At 41.5% G+C, this 16,380-nt stretch overlaps 1 protein-coding gene across 1 annotated transcript in view; it reads right to left on the minus strand.

Annotated features, from left to right (window-relative positions):
* LOC148021267 (tRNA modification GTPase) overlaps positions 1–16,380 on the minus strand; it is a 108,682-nt gene that overhangs the window by 68,674 nt on the left and 23,628 nt on the right. The window contains exons 6-7 of the mRNA XM_087699127.1: positions 4,179–4,382; positions 3,929–3,988 (exon numbers count right to left, since the gene is read on the minus strand). Coding sequence (XP_087555253.1) covers positions 3,929–3,988; positions 4,179–4,382 — 264 coding nt within the window. The remainder of the gene's footprint in view (positions 1–3,928; positions 3,989–4,178; positions 4,383–16,380) is intronic.

A 16,380-nucleotide genomic window follows, 5' to 3' on the forward strand; every position in this document is an offset into this window, starting at 1 on the left:
TTGGTTGCACAAGCACTTGTAGCTACTGCATGCAATGAAAAACCTGTTTCTCTACATGATGCTTTACAAAACAAGCATTAAATGGCAACTATGCAATCAATGTTGAACTCTATTGATAATAATGGTACAAGAAGTTATGTGACTTGCTTATTGGCAAGCATGCTATAGGCATTGAGTGGGTTTACAAATTAAAATGCAAATCTAATGAAGACTGCTTTTCTGAATGGTGATCTTCATGAGAAGATTTATGTCACTCAACCTTCTAGCTTTGTTTAGAAAGGGTCAAAAAGTAAAGTGTGTTGTTTACATAAGGCCCTCTATGGTTTAAAGCAAGCACCTAGGGCATGGTATCAGTAGATACATATATACTTGATTCCTCTTGGCTTCAATAATTCAGACACTGAAAGCACACTTTATGTCCACAAAGATGGGGATAGCCTCTTGATTCTCATTCTTTATGTGGATGACATGCTCTTAACTAGATCTCCTAAGACACATATTTGAGTCTTAAATTCATTTGATGTGACGGATCTTGGCCACTTGCACTACTATCTTGGTATATGGTTTACTAGAATTGAGGGGGGCATTAACTTGGGCAGCTTCTTGAGCATTTTTAGATGCAAGACTGCAAGCCTATCTCTACTCCCATTGAGAGAGACCAAAGGTTTACACGTGAGGATGCAAAAGAACCATTTGATGCTTCTCTTTATCTGCACACTGTTGATTGTTTATTATATTTGAGTAATACACGGCCGGATATTTAATTTGGGATCTCTTAGTTGGCATGCTTTATGCGCAACCCTGCTACTACACATTGAAAAGCAATTAAATGTGTCTTTCGTTATCTTAAAGGTAGTCAAACATTAGGCCTTTTCGATCCTAAAGGCACTACACTTTGCTTGCATGCATTCATAGACAATGATTGGGCTGGTTGTTTTGACACGAGAGACTCCACTAGTGGTAATTGTTCCATGCTTGGTGATTCATGCATTTCTTGGCTAAGCAAGAAGCAATCTATTGTGGCCACATCTAGCTATGAAGCTGAATACAAGGCACCATTTATAGCTACATTGAAATGTGTATGGCTCAGACGCCTTTTGGTCAATCTTAGTGTGAAATAGCAATCACCCAATCCTATCTATACTAGCAGTTAGAGTGTCATGGCAACTGTGAGGAATTAAATTCTTCACGTTCACACTAAGCACATGTAGAGGAGATTAACTTGGTTTATGTCCCTACAAATGACAACTTGGCAAATGCGTTTACGAAAGCTCTCTCTAGAGAGAAGCTTGAAGCCTTTCGCAAGGCTCTAGGCTTGGTACCATTTAAGGATTGATCTGTCCATTTCCTGTATAGATTCACATCATTCACTCGAGGGAAGTTTGTTATATTCTCACATAGTGGATGTGACCTTTTAGCACTCTCCACTCTTGCTATTCACTTAATCATTGTGAGTGTGTGTGAGTATGCACGTGCTGCTAAACCCTAACCATGCAATATTAAGTTTAAGGCAGAATTTGTCTTTGAATGAACAAATTAAAGGCCAATCTCCAAGCAAACCAAGGGGAAATTTGGTTTGAAGGCTTGTCGATTGCTATGGAGAGTCAGATGTATTAAAGATTGAAGAACATCAGGTTGGATCTCAACATACTTCAACCTTTACCAATACAAGCTAAAGAAATACTACAAGGGGCACCAATATTGGGGCCAACAAGGTATCTAGTTTCCAAGATTAAGTGGTACCATTTGTATTTTCAACTTATGTGAATTTTATGCTTGTTGTAATTAGTGCTTAATCAAGTTATTTACCACCCTATTCAAGAAGGCTAGTTACTGCAAACTATTCTTGAGCATTAGCTTAAAGCACGCTTGGAGGCAGATTTGTGAATCACAATCACCAACAACCCATATTGACCTAGCATTTAGCATGACCATGCAAAGTTCCGCTATGACATCCCAAATCAGCCCCCAACACTTGTTGAGCTAAAAAATGCATTGCAAACTTATTAGCTGTTTAAAACAGCCCCAAAACATGTAAATTACGGAAACCTAATTTAGAAACATCCACTGCTCTATAAATAGACAAGCTACCCACCACCTAGCCTCATCCCTTGTTTGCACGTTTTCAGCCATCAGCCCTCTTCGACTAGCTGTCTAGCCCCAAGTGAATGCTGCCATATCATCTACAGCCCCTGATGCCTATCCACTACTGCTGCCCACTACACCCTACTGCTGATGACCACTCCTACAGCTCCCAAACAGCTGTGTTTACAGTTTGTGCAGCCCACCTTGCTGATCAGCCTCCTTAAGAGCACATTCCAGCTCGCATTTTCTGTAGTGGTGCCTGTTCGTGATCAAATTCACCTTCCTTTGCTGTTACCCAACTTCTGGTGATCAACTGCCATCATCCTTGGGTAGTTACATTGCTACATTTACCAGTCCCAGCCCCAGAGACTGCTATGTTTTGACTTCCAGCCTGCTGCCCTTTCACTTTTAGCCTCATCTCAGCTCTAAACAATGGCTATAGCACTCAGGATAGGTCTTTGGTGGATATCATACTATGACAACTCCCTCAGCCAGCTCCCACAAGAGCCACTAGTTGTTGGACAGCTCTACTCTTGAGCATCTTGTACATTTTTTCCTTCATTTACAACATTCATTCATTCACTTCAGAGTTCTCTTTCTTCTCTATTTGTATTTTGCACTTTGCATTTTGCCTTTTGTGTTTGTGTTTGAGTTCTCCATGTTTCAGTCATGGTCACACACTCAGTGTTTTCTTTTGCAAACCCTAGCATACCTCCACAACACACACACCCTCCCCCCACAACCCCTCCAAGGGCCCACAAAAGAAAAACACTATCCTACATCCACCATTTTAACACTACTCACCAATAGCATTGTAGAGAAAAATCTATTAAAAGCTTACACCATGGAGATCTACAGATCATTTACTGATCTAAAGGGATCGCTTCTCTTATGCCTCTACCATTTTCTAGCACCCCTCTTCAATAGGGTTATTTACACATACTTGGACCACACATACCATCACTTCCATTCACAAATACAATGACTCTATGGATCTAGGGAACTATAGGACCACCATGGTTGAACGTATCTTAACCAAGTTACATGCATCATTACTTGAATACCTAGCCAAGAGGGACAGTCTCAAGGTGCTTGGACAAGCTGGTGTTTGTAGTAACATCAGCATACTACATCCTATTTTTTCCTTGAGGAGCCTCATAGAGAAGGCAAAGGCATAGGGCCAAAGAATTTATTTTTCATTGTGGATTTCTGCAAACCTTTAATACATTGCCACTTCTAAAAAGAGTGATACACTTGGTACACCATATGAAAGAGCGGTGGGGCAAATCGAATGGTCAGGCGGTTTGTTTCTACAAATACGAAGCACCTTCCTCATCGTTTTTTGGCCTTGTTGGGTATATAAATAGAGAAGGTGGTAGTGGTGTATCACTCTCTTTACTTTCGGTTACTTTGCTGCACTATGTGGATGACCTTATCCTGATATCTTACTGAAAAATGAGATTGATTATAGAACCACATGGATTCATTAGATGATTTTTGTGCACAAAGGGAGCTCTTATGAACCTTGAGGAACCCAACGTCCTGGTCATCAGGACAGGTTGAAAGAGAGACGATGATCACATTCAGAGGCACCCAAACGGAGGTGGCAGGCTTGTATAGACTACCCAGGCATCACTTTTACCAGCACAGGAAACCATTTTGGACCATGAGCCAAGGATCACAAGACAAGCTCAACCAAGGATATGTTATGACACTAGAGCAAAAATATTCTCCTTTATTGTATGCATTGCTATAGACAAGAATGCTGGTATATAGTATGTTCTCATATACATAGAAATAAGAACGGTCAATTCATTCCAGAAATATACAAACTCTCACCTACTTGGCTCCAAGCATTGAGCAAACTTGACTTTCCAACATTTGGCCTCCCAACTATGGCAACCTAAACATTGAAGCAGACATCAAAACAACATCAAAGCAGGAATCAGGTGATATGCTGGCAGATGAGGAATACATACTTCCAAGTATCAACCATGCTCACATGTGAATGACTTCAGTAATACAAAGCATACCAGTTAATAAAACTCATCTTATTGCAGAATGTTATGACAGTTTCAGTGCAATGAGCATACCTGTATGCCTGTTTGAAGTAGCCGTCCGCGCTTCTCAGTTTTTAAGGCCTCTTGCACCTTGTTCCACATATTATCAATTTTTTTAATGAGTGAAGTTACATCCAAATCAGGAAGCTCATCATCAAAATCAAGCCGTGCATCCAGCTCTGCCAGCATCTCAATACAGTCCGCTCGTAAGGATTTCACCAATGACGATAAGCCTCCCTATAAATGTAAGACATCAAGATTAAATCTACAAATTAGATGAATCATTGTATCAGAAAATAACAAACCTTGTGGCAAAAGATTCTATGTATGATGCCTCATGATTCAAGTTCATAAAATGATCAGCCTCTCAATAGCATCCAGAATGTTGTAAGGTCAAGCTCGGTTTTAGTGGGAAAAGATGAGAGAGATAAGACAACATTAAAGTACAGTATACCAATGTTTCTAAAGAGGCCAAAAATGGCCCTATAGATACAATGTCATGATTCCGATACATACATGATGCATCACCTTACCTAAGCTAAAGCTGAAAGGCTGAAACTGACAAAACATGCTAGACTACTCTGCTATACATGATAGCTAATAACACAGTACATGTAATTCCTTATGAGAGAGTATAATGGTGCCAAGAGGGAACAAGACTCATGGGGAAAAACTAGCTCAAGTAGGGACTTGTATGTCATCTGAGGATGCCTTCATGGGTTGCTGAAGCATAGCAAGTATGCCCTACTCATTGTATGTTACAAGAAGGGCACTCCTGAAAGTGCATGATGATGTCCTCGACCCATCCATGGTAGCGGCCCCAGTCTGGCCTCCCAGGACATGGTCAGCACACCCTGCTGATCTTGATGGCACTGTCCAGGAGAGGTCCCCATATGGTGGGTGCATGTCCCCAAATCTGGAGGGATTGCAACCAATGACATCGGAGTATGGCTTGTATCAGACAGCAGTCCCCTGGGGCGGAAGACATCTATAAGGAATCTCTACGCAGATTCTTCATACCAGCCAATTGCTGCCACAGCTGGGAATCTCTGTGCCTGTGAAGCTCAAGTAGGTAGAGTCTAAGGTGACACTAGCCTAATGCTCTCATCAAGTGTGGAAAGGAGGCCCTTTGGTGACAAGGTTATTATAGTGATCTCTGATCTCCTGATATGCTGCGCAGGCTGCAGCAGAATGCGTAATGATACTCTGACTTTGTGTCCTAATAGAGCTGGCACAGACTGTCTGGCAGTGTATGCCACCTTCGGAGGTATCCAGTTGTCTCAACACGAATCTGGTGTGAGAATGTGTGAAACTGACCAAGGGCACACTGAACAAGATAGGACAGATGCATGTTCATGTATCTGATCTATGTGCATTTTTGGTGGCAGTAGCAAGTGATGCCACTTCATCATGCTTTGTTGCAGTCTTTCTGCAATTCTGTCTCTATGCTACCCCTTTCTTTCTCCATGGCGGCCATCATTTGAGAGCTCCCGCATCTAGCAGTCCCTCCAGCCCTTCCCACATCTTCATTTTGCAGCAACACTGTGTTTTGCAGCAGCCCCACCTTCACCACATCTCCAGGCAGCTACATTTTTCCACCTACGCTTTACAAGCATCATCAAGTTTTTGTCTGCAGTTTTATGTTTCTACATTCGGCTGGCACCAATGGCTTCCTTTTATGTGCCAAACCCATCAAGTTGATTGACGATGACTTTGAGATTAGGAAGAGATCCATCAAATCTATTCCTAAAGATGCACTTGTATTGGGTCTTGGGAGTTTATCAAAGGCACAGCTCCCACCCACACCAGTGAAGATATTCACAAGTTTCTTATTTCTGATCAATTGGCTTTGGCTGACCCTAAGGCTTAAACTCTTTGCTACAGCAAGTAAATGCAAAAATGCTCAGTCACTTTGGACTGAAAGCTATGCTGGGGCAGAAAACCTTCACCGTCACCAATTAGAGGAAAAACTCAACTTCATGCTTGAAGGTCATAACATTATTAGTGAGTGTAACACCTTATCTAATTGATGGATCAGCTCAAGTGCAGTAAGACCTTCAAAGAAGATGATTTATGTTCTATAGATTATGCAAAGCTTGCAAATTATTTTCATGCATTTATGGTGGACGAGCTCATGATTCTATGCTAATGCTGGCCAAGATCATTCTTATATGGCTCCATCAGCTACACCTCCAGAGCATGCTTTCCTTCACACCAATGACCTTCACCTACTTTATTCCTTCCTCACGAACAAATGAGGCCATCTCATGCTACTACAGTTAGATGGGATCCAACAACTTAAGAGGCTCCTTCATCGGTTGCAGCATCAATCAGGACATGTACATGCAATGAGCACACTTCGAAGGGGGCTGATCTTGAGCCTTCCATTTGCAAGACAAGGTGCTCTCTACTTTGCAAGTCAAGCCTCCCTCACTGGCTATGCAAGGCCAGCTTGCCCCTTTTGTCCCTTCCAACACCGCTTTATTGTCCCCCTCCTCTGCCTATTCACCTTGTCCAACAGGCTCCCCCAATGCCCCCCATTCATCTTGCTAATCATGAGAAAGTAGGCCAAAATTAACTACAAGACTGTTATCCAATTTATGCAGCTCCAGAACAGCTTAAAATGCCGAAATTAAATAAGTTCTTGTAAGTTCTCATTGGGCAGTCACACACCTGCCCAACTCTATATACAATGACGCAAGAGGAGTCATTCTTCATCTCCATTTCAATCCCCAACTTTGATCTTCAGCACCACATCTTAGTTAGTGTGTCCAACCTCCGCAGGCAGCCGCGTGCTCCTGACCACTGCTGCTATGAAATCATTCAGCCATCCACAACCAGCCTTGGCTCCTGGTGACATCATTTCCAAATCCTATAACTATTGCTGCTGCTGGCAACAACTCCTCCAGCTTGCAACATCAGCTCCTACTGGCACTGCTGTTTTCTGACTCAAAACACAGATTTCCTACTGCCATTGATGTGTGCCATACTGCCTTCTACATCAAGCCTTCACTTTTTCTCTGGCTCTTTCAGCACTTGGCTCTCCTATTCTGCCAGCACTGTATCTTACTTAGCATATTATACATTCATTTTATCACATTCACATCATTAGCATTCATTTGTTATTTGCGTAAAAGTATATGTTGTGCACTTGATTATAGCCATTTGTTTCAAATACACTATCTGATCCTAGCCCCCCGCCCACCCCACCAAAAGACAAAAACCTTCTTCCACAAGTTCCATCTCTTCCACCATCTCCACCCCCTACCAATCACCCTTCTACATTTAGTAGGACCACCCCTGGTACGAGCGAATTCTTTTACAAGTCCAATCTCTTTGATCTTCCTGCATCTACACATATTCCTCATGCTACTATTTGTGACTATCCCCTTGTATGTTCATACAATTTCTCATTCTTTCAAGACTCTTTTCCAGACATTTAAGGTATATTTCATCTACTGGCGGATTGGACTTGGATGCTGTTTCCAGTGCAGGCCATTTTAATATTACAGAGAGATAAACCCACACCAGAAGGGGTCATTCTCGTCCTAAAGGGGCTCAACCACATCTTTCCTCAGTATGATCGAGGTTTTTAATCTGAATTTTTGCCAGCTCCCATGTTTAGGATTCAAGGCCCTGGTATCAGTGTCAAGCTACTTCAAGAGTTAGGGCTCCTAGAACCAGCCTACAGTCGTCTACTCTGAGAACTGTTGAAGTTATCCTAGTTCAAGTTAGTAGCATGGAAACTGTCTCCATTATGGAGAAAAGGGAAGCCAAGTCTAGTGGAACCAATCGGGTAGCTAGTACTTTTCCAAAATGGTAGTTTGCAATAGCTAGATTCTAGGTGGCACAAGGCTCTCCATGTGCCATACTCTACCCTCTTGTACTTGCGTACATAAGAGGGATCAAACTCATGAATAAACGAGCATTCTAGTTCATTGTCATTTTTCTCTCACCCTCATCGTCCGTTGCAATGTCACTATTTTGGTTTATACTTCATCTCTTTCTTTTCATCATTGTAGCGGAGCTAGGGGAGTATACTTGGCAATCATTAGCATGCATTAGATTAGTATTAGCATGGTACTAGTTTTTTACCTTGCAAGTTCAAATTTGAAATTCTACATTTTTCACCTTATTCCTAAAGCTACCCATAGCCAATGGATGGCTGATATCTCAAGAATGGCTTAATCATTTGCAAAATCCTCTCTTGGGCATCTTCCTCATCTCATCCTGCTCACCCCAGCACTTCAGATCACCACACTCCTTCACTGTAGCTCCGGCATTGCTCATTTTCCAGAAACAGGCCTCTTAGTCCCTCATCCTTAACTTAAAGGGTTCCTCAAACACTTCTTTGAAACTGGTTTACTAAGGCACTGTCAGAGCTGCCTTACCTAGGGTTTTGATCAAACTTCATTTTTTGAAACCCTAACTCTCTTCTACTCCAAATCTTTTGCTCTATCATCATCATACCAAGCTACGACAATGTTGAAGAGTTATCAAATCTCTTGAACTTGCAAGAAGAAGATAAACCCAGACCAATGTCACTGGGAGTTTCAGAAAGGGGAGGTTTCATATGCGTTTTGTATGTAGGAAATAGTTTCATAAGCATAAGAAACAAGTTTCATACAAAATATAATGAATACATAAATGTTGACAAATATATTCACTAAAAACACAGAAATAAATCATAGATAATCTTTAACTCATAGATGGGGATTCAAGAGTTAGAAACTTAAATACATTTAAGTTGGAATAAAGAAAACATGTTACATGATTAAGGTTCACGAATCATAAGAGTACCATATTCATCAATCATTACTAATCAATGAATCATGAAGCTACCTCACATCATATTGTTTATATATAAATAACAAAGTACTATGGCACTACCAAAGCAAAATGTGCATAGCTGTTACATCCTTGGACATCGGATGGGTGCAAGTAGCAGAATTGGTTACAGCACGGTCATAAAGTGACCTAGTGTGAATGCACTAGGGACCCCAAATGGTTAGGGCAGCCAAGTCCTATTTATAGGACTCAAGACCCATTGTGCACATCACAACTCTTGGACTTTAGGCCCGTCAGCAGGTGCATCCCCAGTATAGAGAAATGCAATGGCCATTCACCAAGCTTCACACTCCTTACTTTCCACATGTGTCCACTGCTATGGGTACCTTGCCTCTTCAATTCCATCCAGATCCCTTTAAACGAGAAGAGGAATGTGATGAGACTAGTGTCAATTCATGGGGCTGGACAGCCTACTTTGATTTGTGTCGGTTAAATGATGCACAACACGTTGGGCAAATAGGAATCATGCTTCAAGGAAACATCTATGCTTGGTGGACAAGGTGAGGTTATGACCCAAGCTCAAAGCACAACTAGTGTTTCAATCTGTTTTCCAAGAGCTTTTTGTCTGCAAGTTATTTGAGCTCGACATAGGAAAGAAAACCTTGGATGCATACATACTAGAGTCCAAGGAACTTTTTCACAAGATGAGGGCCTTCGACAATCAGCAGGTACCCCTCTACATGCATCGCATTCTAGAACCAAATGTTGCACAACCCACATCCACAAGTACGCAAAGAACTTTAATGATACTTTGCATTTGGCAGCGAGCAAAGGCGGCCAATCAACAAGTGGTTGCCATCAAGTATCCACAAGCAAAAAGCTGAAGAACGCTGTCACGACAACAACTCCTCATCAGTCTATTTTTGATGCACAGAAACAGAAAGGTGCAAAACAAGACGACTCATAACGAGAATGGTTCCAAAGAATCCTTGCCTTATGCATCATCAAACCAGCCACTTCCATAGAGATGACAAGTGTCCACAAAATAAAAAGACAAAGATAATGAAGTCTACAGCTTCAGTCAAAAATCTAAGTAAATTTCTTAGTTCCTGGCTGAGGATTGTTTTGTTGATGCAAGTAGAATGCATGGGTTATTACGTAGACAAGACCACATCTAGTTTGCATGATCTTTTTAATATCACATATTTTATTACTGGCCAGCCTGCTATGATTTTATTTGAAAACGACTCTTCTCACAATTTTATTTTCTCTCACTTGGTACAAAGACTTCCAACTCCACATGGCACCCATTGACTATGCCTATCATCATTCGTGTCTGACATGTAGAGAGCATGAGCATAGGCCATTTTAATTGTTTGGTTCCACAGCGCAATCTATGATTCAGCAACAACACAAGGCCTTGGACTTCTAGCCAATGAGTCTTGACCACATTGTAGTAATCTTTGGCATGACATGGTTTTTTCATAGATCATCTTATTTGTATAGACTATAAAACTAATGTAGTCTCATTTCAATTCAATAGTCATTTCTATGTGGCCAAGAGCTATCCACCCTCCTAAACCATAGAATCTAATGTTAAACATGATATCAATCATAGTTTTCTCATATGGCAATCATACGACATACACAAACAGGTATGAAAGTATGATTGGAGTACAATTCACACCCTGGGGCTGAATTATTGAATCCCGAGTGTGCTAACACCACTTGCACTGGCATGTAAATACCCCCTTCCACATTGCTTCAAAATGTTACAAATTCCCATTCCACTTTCTTCTTTCTTCCCATTTCTATCGGCCTAAAGCAAAAGAATGGGGATGAAGCTGTCACATGAAGACAATTGAGAGTTTAGTGGCTGTTAATGTCAAAAAATTTCAGACTTCTAAGTAGAGATTTCAGAGATTCGTAAGCTAATACTAAAGGGAAAAGAGTGTTTCTCAACAATTTGAGAGTTAAATGGCTGTTAATGTCTGAAATTTCTAAAAATTTCATACTTCAGTCCAAGAAATTTGCAACAGTAATCAGCCACTCAGACTTGAGAGTCAAGACACGCGAGAAAGAGAGAGAAAGAGGGAGCGACAAAGACAGAGATGTGGTCTGAAGAGCCCTTCCCGGCCCAAGTTTCTGATCATTCCTAGCAGGATTGGGACCTTGCAAGTCGACTCCATCTAGAAAAGGCTTCAGCTAATCAAGGAAGCCATCTTATGATTAAGGGCACCCATTGGCTGGTTACTAAGGCCAATACTATCTAGGGCATGCACAAATCTCCGGATTGGTGGAAAATAACTAGCATGGAGGGTTGGTTCAATAAGATAACATACAAAAGTAAAGTTTTCCTTTGGCATGTCATGGTTGGTGGACTGCCTCTTGCCATAGCACTTCCAAAATGCTGCATCTCCAATAGCTCCTCTTTTTTGCCTCACCACTAAAAAATTTTCTGGCCGCCATTTTCTTTCATGCCCTTTGGCGTGGAAAATTTGGTCCCTATTGTTTGCTATTTGGCATGATGTGGTTGGCACATCACCATGCCTCTTTGATTGGGTCTTTGCTCAGCCCAAATATCCTTCTGCGGCACAACCACATATGAAGATTCTCTTTCCATTCCTCCGTTTCTAGGGCTGTTGTCCCAATTGGACAACTCATAATACTTTTGGTTTTTATTCCACGTTTACGGTGCAAACTCACCTTGCCAAGTTGAAAGGTCTCCTACATTGGCAGCTAGACCTTATTCAGCATGCTAATCTCCTTTCCAAGGAGGACTTGATCCCTTGGCATATTGCAATCTTTATTGCGTCTTTGCCATGACTTTTGTACTCTTTTAGTTATCTCACCTTCTGTAAAGGAGCATTTATGCACAATGGCCCAGAGCCATCCTGCATCTTGTAATCTTGTAATCTTGTATTTTTTTTGTAATTAATACAATTACCTATTACAAAAAAAGAGATGTAGTCTAAATTTTCAGATACACAAAAACAGCACATGTAAAAGATGAGATAGAGGGGAAAAACAGTAAGAAAAAGCTGCAAGGCAACACCTTCCTAGGTAAAATTGTCAAGTGTTTTTCATGTTATTTGCCAGCGACGCACTTTTTGGCAAAATCATTATGTTTACTACTTTTTCCAACCCTTTTTTTTTCCCAAAAGTATGTCAAGTATGAAACAAGGTTTTATGCTCGTGTTTTCATACATTTTTCAGACATCTAATTGGCCAATCATATGTGTCTGATAAAAACTATGATATCAATAATGATTCAAAAATGTATTTTTGATCCAGAGGTTATAACTTTTGTGTCTTTTATGGAAATGGTTGAATCGTCTTCTTTCCAATGTATGTCTCTTTCACTTTATAATAATATTGATGATAATAATTCCACTATGAGTACTTATTTGGATCCATTATTGCATGAACCTAATGGTGTCTTTCCATCCGAATTACCCATTGAATTTTGCCATCTCGTGGAACATTAGATCATAGGATAGAGATACTATACCCAATACCCATCCCGTTGGAAACCCTACAATTTACTTAGATTACTAAGCAATTGGATGACTAACTTGCAAAGGGTATTGAGCCGAGTCAATCCCCAAAGAGGATGGCATGACCTTGAGAGTGTGGAAAGAGAGATCCCATTCAAATCATGGTGCATGCAATCTCTATTTTTACTTATCATCACATCTCTTTGAGGGGAGGAGTGGACCAGATAGGACACCCATTGCTTGGGCAAGAATAACTTGAGGACATCGCAATAGAGAGAACAAATATGGATAAAGAGGTGCCTTCCTTTGCATTAGAGCCACCACCTCCTCACTTGCACTTCCAATGCCCTTCAACCACTTTAATGGCAAGTATATCCAACAACATCTTGGAAGGTACCATCCGGAATGCCCTTTCTTAATATTGCTTCTATGAACAATGAACACATAGTGAATAGAGAGAAAGGAGACAAGAGGAAAGCAATGAAATGAAGGAGCAAAACTGATAGAAATCCAAATCATACAAGATTGGTCACAATCAGCCCCTACACAAACCATGGAACACTAGTGAGGGAGCCTGATGATGATGATGATGATGATGATGAGGGCTGGCACAGGAACTAAGAGTAAATAACTTACTGTGGATTGAGGAAGGGCGACCATAGGACAAAATGCTGAACTAGCAAGCATGCATTTAATGCAGGGCGACTATAGGACAAAATGCTGAACTAGCAAGCATGCACTTAATGCAAATGGAACTTATAAAAAATGCATTAAATGCTGAATAAGATGCAATGCTCCCTACCTGCCCGATAATGACCTCCCAATCCATGGCATAAAATGCCTACCCAAAAATGATGGAAACAAGCTACCAAGTGACAATTGCATGGAAGGATCTCCACCTAAAGTGTCTAAGGCTCTGTCTCCTAGGAGCAATGTTTTCCTTTTAGGCAAATTTTTGCCTTTTAGGCTAAAATACGGGTCCTCAAAAAAATTGGATCAAAAGTAGCAACATTTTTGAAGCCCTCAAAACCATAATAATTTTAAATGCCTAATAATGAAAATTTTAACATACCTAAAATTACTATTTTTGTAGAGAAAAAGTATGGCCATCCATAGACATCCATATAAAACTACATATTAACATATAAAATTAAGGACTTTATTACCAAATTATGATCAATTTTTTGAGAGCGCTCTATGAAAAAACAACCATTGGGCAAGAGATGACCAGACATGACATACACGACTGCTAACATCCCCTCTCAAATCTTGGACATGGCAGAAGGCCAAAGGAGATGAAACGGATCTGACGGTGGCAAGAGGAGTGCCACTATTTATGAAGTCCATCAAAGAAGAATGCCAACCAAGGAGTAGAACCCCCTCTCCAAATGAAAACCCGATCCAATGGGAGGCCACCATAGACCAAAGGGGGTGGAGAGGCCTCAAATTGATCACTCTAGGGATGTCCAATTGGAAATGGGTGAGCCAAGCCATTGACCCAAGTGAGAGATGATGGTAAGGAGCTATCAAAGGCACTGTAATCTACTAGAAAGGAGCAATAGGGACAAAAGACCATAGGATGAACAGCTAGTGACAAAAGATGGAGGCTCAATGATGAAGGAAAGAGGCCGCCGCATACGAAAGAGGCTTGTAGAAGACTACAATCCCTAAAGGAGCTCCTCACGATCTTGGGAATCCCCCTCTAAAAAAAGAAGGGTCAAGGAATCCACAACCATGTCTCTAAGATCGTCCCCCTCTCAACAAGATGGGAGATACAAGGGAACCACTAGAGAAGATGGTGGGGGATGGGATTGCACGGATGGAAATTGGTGCACAAATAAAAAGCCACCTCGGAGAGTCCTCGAAAAGTGGAATGAAGCTAATATAGCCCCCTCTCCAACCAACTTGTCACAAGAATGGCTCCTGATGAAGAATCCTCAAGAAAGGCAAATTGCTTTGTGAAGACAACCCAAGTACCGAGTCATGCGAGGTAGAAGCCCAAGTTCAAAACATGTAGAATCTGTCTCCTTGTGATGGGCATCTTGCTCTAGCACCATAGGAACTAGCTCCTGCCAACAGATACTATCCTGTGTACAAGAGGTGGAAAAACTCATATAAAAAACAACTTTGATAATAAAGATGTGACAAAAAGTGTCACAACAAGGTCTTCCAAAGACATGATCTTCCTTGCAGCTGCAAACTCATCCTAAGAGAGATATTGTAGCTTCAACTCAAGGATCATTTGATGCCCAAATGCCCAAACCTGTTATAAGGATGCCAATCTGGTTTGGAGCTCTGCACTATGTGTAAACTTGCACGAGCACACAATTTGTACAACTCAAAAAGAGAAATGACTAGACTCTAGTATTGAGCCAATCCCAAGTCGGTAATGAGAGACTGTGGTGAGCTCCTATTGGTCAAAAGTGTTGAGGGTACACACAAGGTAACATGCAACATTGTGTTTCATGGTGAATGTTTCACCCCTGCCACTCTGCATAATGTCATTGAAAGACTAAAGTCGCATAATGCTTCTCACTGGGGAAAAATGTACCGCTTTCTACTCTTGCATTTCACTCTAGTGTTTCACCTTGGCAGTGAAATGTTTCACTACTGAAATGTGTTTCCTGTTTCACCCTGGGTGAAATGCACTTTATACTTACCTTGGATACACTCAACTTTGCACAACCAGAGCAATGGTTTGTTCCATCCACCTTGTCAGAAGTGAGAATAGGCAATAGGAGGGACACTTGAACAGATGGTGCCATAATAGCTAATAGAGGACTTAATGTCATAGAAGGGAAAACAGGGAGAGAAAGGTATGAAGGTGGTTAGCCAGGAACTTGGACGCTACATATCTATCAATCCACGTCAATCTCTGTCTCCTCTGTCTCGATCTCAACAGTCTTCACGACAATCCTCACACTCATGGCGATCAAGACGCCAGTCTTCTCAGTTTAGGTTATCATTTCAGTGGTCCTCAGGTCCTGATACATGCAATCACGCCAGTCATGTTGGCTTGCCATCCCTGTCCTTCAAAGATATCTGCAAAAAAACAAAAGCAAATCGGCTGGATACTGCAGGCAACCTGTGAAATGATAGTGTCAGCCTGTAGGAGAGCCCACTTGACTGTTGTACAGCAAAGATGATGGCATCAGCCTGAAAACACAGGCTGGGAAGGTGGCAGTCAGACACTCAAAACACAGCTTGTATAGGGTGCAGGACTGCAAAATCCAGAGTGGCAGGACAGAAAATGCAGCCTTTGGAAGGCTGAATCTGATCACCATTCTAGAAAAGGGGCCACTCTGCTTGGAAATGCAGCTGATCTGCACTTGAATGATGTCGCACAGCAAGCTTTGCGATGAACAGATTCTCCTCTTTGGGCCACTCCATCTCCCACCAAGGCAAATAATGCCATGTGAGAGTGCACAGCAGAAAGGGACAACAAACAAGGAGTGAATAAGGAGGCGGCAAGAGAAAGCATGGCGAATGAAGGAGCAGATCTGACAGAAATTTGAATGATACAATGCTAGTCTCATTCAGCCTCCACAGGCAGCAGGAAGAATCGGTGAGGGTGCCAAATGGAGGTAGGAGATGAAGATGAGGAGGGCTGGCACAAGAGCTGAGAGTGACTGACTGAAACCTCTCCCTAGGATCCAATCTACACACGAGACATGACACAAGCCATATCCACAAATTAAAGGGACTGGACATGCGACTCGCCTCCCACCTATAGAGCAGGGTTGCATTCCATGTGTGTACAGTATGTCTTGTATGGTACCATACCATACGTTCGTTTCGTACGGTAGCATACGGTTTGCGTGCATTTGAATTGTACCAAAAAATTAATGTCCATTGGTGCACTTTTTTTCAATTTTGCATTTTTTTTGGCATGTTACACATTGAAACTACTCTTCTTTCACACTCCTTCCTCTTTCATGCTCCTTCCTCTC

The sequence above is a fragment of the Lygodium microphyllum genome, chromosome 18 (genome assembly GCF_053477565.2).
Source record: "Lygodium microphyllum isolate KBCC chromosome 18, Lygodium_microphyllum_v1.1.10, whole genome shotgun sequence".
Classification (NCBI taxonomy): Eukaryota; Viridiplantae; Streptophyta; class Polypodiopsida; order Schizaeales; family Lygodiaceae; genus Lygodium; species Lygodium microphyllum.